The 9203-nt window shown below is 46.0% G+C and overlaps 1 protein-coding gene across 1 annotated transcript in view; it reads right to left on the bottom strand.

Moving 5' to 3' along the window:
- Nucleotides 1-5197: 5197 nt before the first annotated feature.
- The window catches only part of LOC146197754 (mite group 2 allergen-like Ixo r 2), a 62270-nt gene continuing 58264 nt past the window's right edge, over nt 5198-9203 (bottom strand). The window contains exons 3-4 of the mRNA XM_084599662.1: nt 7549-7721; nt 5198-5306 (exon numbers count right to left, since the gene is read on the bottom strand). Of these exons, the coding sequence (XP_084455788.1) occupies nt 5223-5306; nt 7549-7721 (257 nt within the window). The 3' untranslated portion in view covers nt 5198-5222. The remainder of the gene's footprint in view (nt 5307-7548; nt 7722-9203) is intronic.

Genomic DNA, 9203 nt, shown 5'->3' with positions numbered 1-9203 from the left:
CTAAGTGAGCACAAAAACACGTTCAACGCCTTTTGGACAAGCTGGCAAGAAGGGAATGGAGATCTTTTTGTGCAAAATTAGATCCTAGAAAGCCTCTTTCTAAAGCATGGAGTATTGCACGAAGCTTAAGAAGCCAGCCTTCACAACCACATTCTTTCGAGTGCGTGGCTTTAAATACCAATACTACTTGTCTTCATGTAGCAGAGGCTTTCTTTTCAAAGATTATTGCTCCATTAGCAGCTCCTTCACTGCAAAATGTGCTCCCCACCTTTGTCCTGTCGCCCAACACTTCTTTCCTAGACGAACTGTTTACTATGGAACAACTGCAAGCCACGCTACGAGTTACCAACAAAAGATCTTGCACAGGACCTGACCGTGTTAGCTACATTTCGCTGTCGCGTCTTGGAAGAAAAGCCAAAACTCAGCTGCATACTGTCTATAACAACTCTTGGATAGCCGGCAGCCTTGTAGAGAGATGGAAGACTGTGTCCTTAAACCTTGTAGGCCATCAATTGACCTAAACGTTTATCATCCTATCACACTGTTAAGCTGTGTTGGGAAACTGATGAAAAAAATGGTTCATTCACACCTTACATGGACTTGACAAATAGGGAATTTACCCCCCATCAATGTCTGGCTTCTGAAAAGGCCGAAGCTATATTGATAATGTTAGTGCTCTTGGCGACTGTGTCAGGCGCAGCAAAGCTGAGCAGTCGATAACCATTGCTGTCTTCCTTGGCATTAAAGGAGCTTTTGATAATCTCACGCATGAGGCAATTCATTCAGCCTTGCGTTCGATTGGTATTGGCGGACAAATGTACAACTGGCTCTCTGATTATCTTCGTGATAGGACAATTTACGTGTCAACGGATCAAGGTGAAATGTTCCTACATCATGTGTCTCGTGGCGTTCCTCAGGGAGGGATTTTAAGTCCAGCCCTCTTCAATATCTCTCTTCTTTGTTTGGACAGTTCCTTGCTACCTACTGTTGAAATCTCCCTCTACGCAGATGACATCTGCATATATTGCTCCGGAAGAAACGCGCATTGTTCATGCTCGACTACAGAAAGCAATAGGGGGCATTGCATTATTCTTAAACAAATGAGGTCTTGTTATATCTCTAGAAAAGTGCGCAGCAATTTCATTTTCATGACGTGATCTCTCTCGTTACGTACTGAAAGTTGCTAGCAATCCTATCGTACTGAAAGTTGCTAGCACTCCTATACCGTATGTCCGCCACCAAAAATTTCTAGGTGTGACCTTTGGTAAGTCGTCTTTCATGGTCACCACACGTTCAACAACTTAAGATCAAACTCTCCTCATATGTATCTATATTCCGTATGCTCTCAACAACCAGAAGAGGCTGCTCTACCGATTCCTTAATACGACTTTATGGAGCAGGCCTTCTGCGTCATAGCCTCAATGTTCTTCAAGGCCTCTCGCAGGCAAGCATAAAACTACTTAAAGCCATGCAGACCAAAGCTTTGAGAGTGTGCCTTGGTCTTCCAATGAACACCTCCTCAGTGGGTACTCTGGGGGAGAGCAGATGTCTATCTGTAACCGTGCTGATACCGCAGGAGCTGCTTCGTGCCCACCTGCGCTTTGAACGTGAACCTACCCACCCATTTTCAGAGCAAATTATGACAGCACTCTCCCATCTACTGCCTGCGCAATATCGACGCGCATTACCGTCATCTTTTCTACATTGGAGGTTTGCTTTCGTGGCAAATTTGGACAGCTATACCTGGCATCAAAAAAAAAGCCCACACCCCAGGACCCGTACTTAAATACTTCGTCCTTGAGCACATCTGTGCATGCTGTAGTCAGCATTGCCACATCTATACTGATGGCTCTGTTACAGCTGTTTCTTCATCCATCGGCGTGTGGATACCATCAATGCACACCACAATCTCGACAACACTCAGTCACCGCACTTCAGCTATGGCTACTGAGTTAAAAGTTCTGAGAGAAGCTATTATATATATACAACAACCCCCGGCAGCATGGGTTATCATGAGTGATTGTTGCGCTGCACTAGAATTCCTTAATTCATCAAGAATGCAGGAAGAGCTCATCATTGACTTAAATAAGCTGCACACTGAGGCCTATGACCTGAGTCACCGCATTGTGCTACAGTGGTTACCTGCTCACTGCTGCATCGCAGGCAATGACTGCACCGACGCCGCTGCAAAAGTACTACCAGAAGACTTCTCAAGGACAGTTCCAATTCCATTCCCACGAAGAGATGCAGCAAGACTTGTAGCTACTGAATCATGGAGATTGCAGCGCTCTCTGTGGTATGACCCGAACCATCAATACCGGCCTCTACACCAAATAGACCCCACTTGCGTTTTTCGAATTCCTCACAGTTTGAACAGGTACCATCGTAACTGTCTACACCGAATCCGCTTGAATGTGTCATACACAAACTACTCCTTTTATAAAATAAGTATAGCCAGCAGCCCTCTGTGCTCTACATGTGATGTTTGTGAAGATTTGGAACCCTCCTGTTAAAGGTTTACTGCACATTGCAGGACACTGCGTAATAATTTAGGCTTAGCTAAAGACACATTCTTGCGCCTTGAACATGTCCTGGGTCCTTGGTGCAATAGGTCGTCGGCTCCACGAGCTACAAAGACCTTATTAACTTTTCTCAAGGACACAGGGTTGATCGAGACCTTTTTAAATTCATCTGTGTGTGATTATGTGTGCGTGAAAGTGTGCGACACCAATTTTTTTTTTTTTTCATTCTTTTTTCCCACACTTTGTCACCCTCATACCGCAACCCTCATCAGGACTAGCATGCTAGGCTCACCACCAGGCAGACATCTCCTGTTGGCATTAAAATATATCTCTCTCTCCCCAGAGTTACTCAGCAGGCCAATGCCATCAGCAAATCGTAGATTACTGAGGTCTCCATCTACCCGTATCCCTAACTGCTCCCATTCCAAGTGTCTGAATACTTCTAAGAAAGCTGTGAATAGTACTGGGGAGATCGTGTCTCCTTGCCTAACACTAACACCTGGACGACGTTGTTGTGTTTTCACCAACGTTTGAGGAACACCTCCAACGTATCTCCGCTGTGCTACGGGCTATCAGATCTGCCGGCCTCACGTTAAAACCACAAAAGTGTCACTTTGGCTATGAAGAGCTCCTGTTCTTGGGCCACGTCGTCAGCCATCGAGGAGTTCGTCCCGATCCCGCTAAAACAACAGCCGTCACCAAATTCCCTACTCCGTGTGACAAGAAGACAGTTCGCCGTTTCTTGGGCCTCTGCGCCTATTACCGCAGGTTTATTGAAAACTTTTCGCGCATTGCCGCTCCGTTGACACGTCTCACCCGGGATGATGTCACCTTCACCTGGACGGACGAAGAGCAAAAGGCATTCGACGAGTTACGACCCCGCTTGCAGACAACACCTGTGCTTGCCCATTTCGATGCGAATGCCGAGACTCTGGTCCACACAGATGCCAGCAACGTGGGTCTAGGCGCTGTACTCGTCCAGTGGCAAGACGGTGCCGAGCGAGGTATCGCATACGCCAGCCGGACTTTGTCCCGTGCCGAATCGAACTATTCCACCACCGAAAAAGAATGTCTGGATGTTGTATGGGCGGTGATGAAATTTCGACCCTATCTTTATGGCCGGCACTTTCGGGTTGTGAGCGACCATCACTCTTTGTGCTGGTTAACGAACTTGCGAGACCCCTCCGGACGCCTTGCACGATGGAGTTTACGGCTACAGGAGTTCGACATGACCATCGTGTATAAGTCTGGACGTCAGCACAACGACGCCGACTGCTTGTCCCGTTCACCTGTCGAGGCTGCGCGGGAAGACGAAGAACCAGACTTCCCCCTTATCGCAGCCATCGACGCGCTCACTGTTTCGCAGCAGCAACGTGACGACCCGGCTCTCGCACCACATATCAATTTTCTGGAAGCGCGCTCTACAGAAGTCCCCCGTCTCTTCGCCAGAACGCATTCATCGTTTTGCATGCGAAACAATGTTTTATACAAGATCAACTTCGCTCCGACGGGAAGTGATTATCTCCTCATCGTACCAGAGCCTCTTCGTGAAGAAATCTTGCAGGCATGTCATGACGAGCCCACCGCGGGTCACCTGGGGTATGCTCAAACTCTGGCCCGAATTAAACAGAGTTATTATACTGGCCAAACCTTGCGGCCGCAGTACGACATTACGTGAGGACATGCCATGATTGCCAGCGACGGAAAACACCGCCTGTGAAACACCGCCGACTGTTGGCTTCTTTCCTTCATGTATTATACGAGCACCTTCATTTCCCCTCAATTGATCTGCTTGTAGCTTACGGGGGTCTCGGGTCTGGCAGTCTTGAAGCCATAGGTATCGTAAGAGGGTTCTAGCACAGCTTTCGCCCTCGCTCTTGATCACGTTCTACGTGACGCTGGCGGTAACAAAGGACGTCCCACGTCCGCCGCTATGGTTGAGGGTGGCGCTGGTGAACACTCAAGGTTCGTATACAGACAACATAAATACCCAAGCAAGTAGCAGGGGGGACAGCGGCCGATGTAGCTCAGTTGGAAGAGCACCGGACGCGATATTCGGAGGTCGTGGGTTCGGTTCCCACCATCGGCACGTTGTTTTTTCTTCTACTTTGTGTTTAATTATCTTTCCCCTATACAGATTACATTACTAATTTCTGTGATTATCCAAGTAAACATAAAAAAATACATAAAGTACCATCCCCAACGCTTTCCTTGGCCTCGCCGACTGTTTGCTTCTTATATATATATATATATATATATATATATATATATATATATATATATATATATATATATATATATATATAAATATATACACACACACATATATACATACACGTGTATATGCTTACGTTCGGTTGCCAGCTCTTTACGAGCGAACTCAATTTTTTGTACGCTAGGCTGTGATCGGATTTATTTCAGTGATTTACTTCCTTTTTGCATCTGGCATGGTTCGTTGACTGGAGGTGATAAATCCGTATTGGGCTCTTTTTTTTCTTTACACTGTTTATAATTTTTTTTTTTTTTTCATCTTATAAGAGTGTTGTTATTCTCTTTTGCATATAAGGGCATGCTTAAACGAACAATTGGGAAATAGCAGAAAGTGAACGGCCGCCTTTGCACTGACGCTTGCCATCAGTGCAGATTTTCTCTTCATTAATTTTTTTCATGGCGTAGTAGAGGTGCAGACAGAAAGAGCATTTATTTGACGATCAACTTTGACTTGGCGCAGATGGCGGGGACGCCGGTGTCTCCCTTTACCTTCAGTGTGAGCGATGTCTCGCCCTGGAAAAAGCAATGAAGGCCACAACAAGAATTAGTGATCCGCGCATCGCTTTAATAACGATTAGTTGTATCTTATACTCGCGTAAAATACATGCTTGTTTACTATGGCTAGTCTTAATAAAAACTTATCATGGTTATCACATCTGCCCGCGTGTGTTTATTTTCGCAGTTAAAAAAGCGCCTCCAAAGCAATGACCCAAACTGTTTAGAATGGCGGATCTCAGATTGAAACCTTTGGTATCTTGTTACCAACTCGGGCGCTGGCTGTTCTACAAAAATGATCGGACTACACTACCTTTAGCATAGCCCAACGTCTTTCGCAATGCAGCAAGAAACCATTAGAGAAAAAGACGTTTGATTTGTGGGGCATTGTATCCCGAAGTGACTCAGGCTATGAGGGTAGCCGTAGTGGAGGGCTCATATTATTTTCGACCACCTCTGGTTCTTTAACTGAGATCGCACAGTACATTGCTTTTCGGCTCCATCGAAAAGCGAGTATTCGATCTTGCATCCATATGTTCAGCAGACGAGCTATCTGTCCACTGAGTCACCTCGGCGGGGCAGATAACAAAAAAGAGCTCTAAATATGTTAATACCCACAACTGTTGTCTCGGCAGCTGTATTCAGGGAATTCCGATATTTCCCTGTAAACTTTTAAGGACAAAACAGCAGAACAGCCATGAAAAATCCAATTTTCTTTAAGTGCATATTGCTTACTTAAACGCCCATAACTTTACATGCTTGGGATTAATTCAGATCACTTGTGGTTCTTTAGCGTGCGCTGGCATCCTACAGCGCATGTTTTTATTTCGCCCCACCGAAATACGGCCTCCGCGGCCGGGTTCGAACCCGCGACCTTTGGATCAGCAGCCGAATGCCAAAGCCACTTAGTCACCGAGGCGGTTGGGTCCAATTTTTAACTGTTGTCTTTAGACTCATTATATTGCCTATTTTGTCACTAGCAGTTACCGTCTGTGACGTCAGGGCTGCTGTAGACAGCACGAAATCTCATTTTTTTTCGAGCCGGTATAGAAGTTGAGGCTGACTAATCACGAAAAGAATCAATATGTCGGAGAAAGAAACCCTGTAAGGTGATTTAACTGCCCAGGCGACTTTTGCGTGCATAAGCAGGAAAGGCTAGCATACGCAAAAATACCAATCCGAAACAGTGGAGGCACAATTGTATTGAAAATAAGCGCAGGTAAATTTTAGGGTGACGGTCTTTTTGTAATGCACTAACGGATCTTTTTGAAGCGAAACAAAGGAATGAAGATAAAGAAGAAGAGGAAGGCAAGTTAAATGCGATTAAAAAATGTCTTGAACTTTGCGTCAGATAGTAACACTAAAAAAAGAAATATTATCACATAGACAAAAAAAGCTCATTCGGTTTGATTTGAAGATGTTCCAATAAGTCAAAACACATTCAACGTGAATGGCCACCCGTTCTAAGCAAGATACTTTCCACGGCTGGCTTAGGAGCAGTCACCTTTGTATGCATAAAAATGTAAAATGCCTGCTTCAGGAAATTTGAGGTTTGACACGAAAAAGTTGTAGAGAAAATGAACACGTTTCAAAAAAAGTTTCTCCATCGCTACGCAACGGCTTTCCTTGAGGCTGCTTACTGATCTTCGGGAATTTTTATTTTCTCTTGGAGCAGGCTCGTTGGGCTACTAGCCTTAGATCAAACACGGCTATTTTTTCTACATCTAGATGAGTCTCGTCTTCGCAGCCTGTTCTCATTTTCTTCTTCGAGAGCAACCGGCCTCCCAACGTTCCTTTTTTGCGCGGCGGAATATATGCGAGAACATAGCATTGTGATGCCAGTCAGTCTACATGCATGAGTTATGAAGAGCCGAGTAATCCTGTTTTCAATCTGGGGAGACGTCGATGCCCTTCCAATGGAGAAAGCTTCACGAGTACCAACTGCCAGGTCGCAAGAAATTTAAAGGCAAGTGTAATAAAAAAAAAATCATACTAGTGGGAATTTCCGTGTCGAGTTACAATAACTGATCCTGAAAACAACAGCTGTGTGCAATCTACGCTTGTAGACATAATCTGCAGGGCGTTACACGATTGAAGGTTTATACATGCGTAGTGCGCGGAATGTGTACTGAAGTATTCGTAATAATGTCATATCAAGGATCACGCTGATGATTGCTTAGTAAGTGTTGGCGCGAAAGGTTTCTTGCACCTGAACAGGACTCCACCGAAGGATCTTTCGAGAATCAAAACACGGACGTACCGCTGGCGCTATTGATGGGATGGGCGTGACGAGAGTACCCCTGTAGGTCTGCCCCTTTTTTATAGGACACTTGACAACCTCCTTGCACATGTTGGGCTCAATGCCAGGGACTGGTATGGTAATTCCAAAGAGCTTGGTTGTTGCCTCAAGAACCGCAGTCTCACTGTCTTGGTCTGCGAAGGAATATGCAAACAAATTAATTTACTGGTTGCGGGGATAGAGATCACGGCCACGAGTGTCGTTAATGAGTACAGCTATTAGCTTCTGGAAATAAAATGATTATTTGCTCCTTTCAGGCTCGTTTGCATTTGTCTGGCAGCACAACTACTATTTATGACTGAGAGAACTGAATTTAAAATTTACCGACGCTCGAAAAAACTCGACTTTTTCATCGCGCACTCGCTGCCGTCGTTTTGAAGTGAGTGGTTGTCTAGCATAGTCCCTGCAAGAAAAATGCGCGAGAAAAATTTGATGTTGGCACATGCATTTTAAATGAGCGTGGTGGCAATATGGGGTGGCAATGGTTTACTGAATAATGAAAAAAGAAGGAAAAACGTGTTGCCGGAACTGCTATATAAAATCTGAAGCACCCGAGCTATGCACTGCGGGGAAGAAAAGAGAATGGAGAGGATAGCGAGACGACGTACATAGCAAGACGATAGCAAGAAAGGACAGGAGAAGCTTTGTACATCATTTACAAAATACAAAAAAGGCGAGCAAGTTCGCGTCGCTCGCGCACAAGTGTCCCAACATCCCTTATTGGACTACCTTCCGACAAAATTTTCCCGCCACTACCAACACTGCCATAGCAGAGCAAGGGTACACCAACTGGTCCCGGTCACTGATGTCACACCTTCGCACACATGAAACGCACATCCAGCTCAAAGAGGTAATAACGGACGTGGATAATCACCTCATTCACCTCTGGGAAGCTCGCCGCAGCCTTACGCGCCGCTGGCGTCGCCAAAAATAGAACCGCATACTAAAGAACGTATTGCCGATATCACCCACCGAGCCGCCGAGTACGCGGCCCAGCTCGCTGACTCGAACTGGGTGGATCGTTGCAATAAAGCGGCCCGACAAATGTCTAGCCGTAATACATGGAGGCTCTTCCGAGCTCTCATCAATCCTACGCAGACCCGCACCGAAACCCAAAAACATTTACACCGAGCAATCCACTCCTTTAAAGGCAACACTATGCAGCTGGCACAATCGCTCCGGGACCGCTACTTGTGCACAGCTCAAGACCCCCGAAGATCGGTCTACTCCTACGCAGGCAAGGAGAACTCGGAGCTGGACAAACCTTTCCAGCTTCACGATCTTCGGACCAGTCTAGTCAAAATGAAGAGAGGCACCGCGCCTGGTCGGGACAAGGTCACCGTCAAGCTTTTGGCGAACCTGCCTGACTCGACGTACCAGTGCCTACTCGAATACATTAACGCAATCTGGACAGGGGAAACCCCGTTACCCATCGATTGGAAAACGGCACTTGTGACTTTCATCCCGAAAGCTAGCAAACCAATAGACACGGATAACCTCCGCCCCATCTCTCTCACCTCATGTGTGGGCAAACTAATGGAGACTATGGTGCGCGATCGGCTATCAGAGTATTTTGAACACAGGCACACTTTCGCGAACACCATGTTCGGATTTCG

Source organism: Amblyomma maculatum, chromosome 3, assembly GCF_055883805.1.
Source record: "Amblyomma maculatum isolate TAMU_Amacu chromosome 3, ASM5588380v1, whole genome shotgun sequence".
Lineage (NCBI taxonomy): Eukaryota > Metazoa > Arthropoda > Arachnida > Ixodida > Ixodidae > Amblyomma > Amblyomma maculatum.
This window is presented reverse-complemented; position numbering and strand designations above follow the sequence as displayed.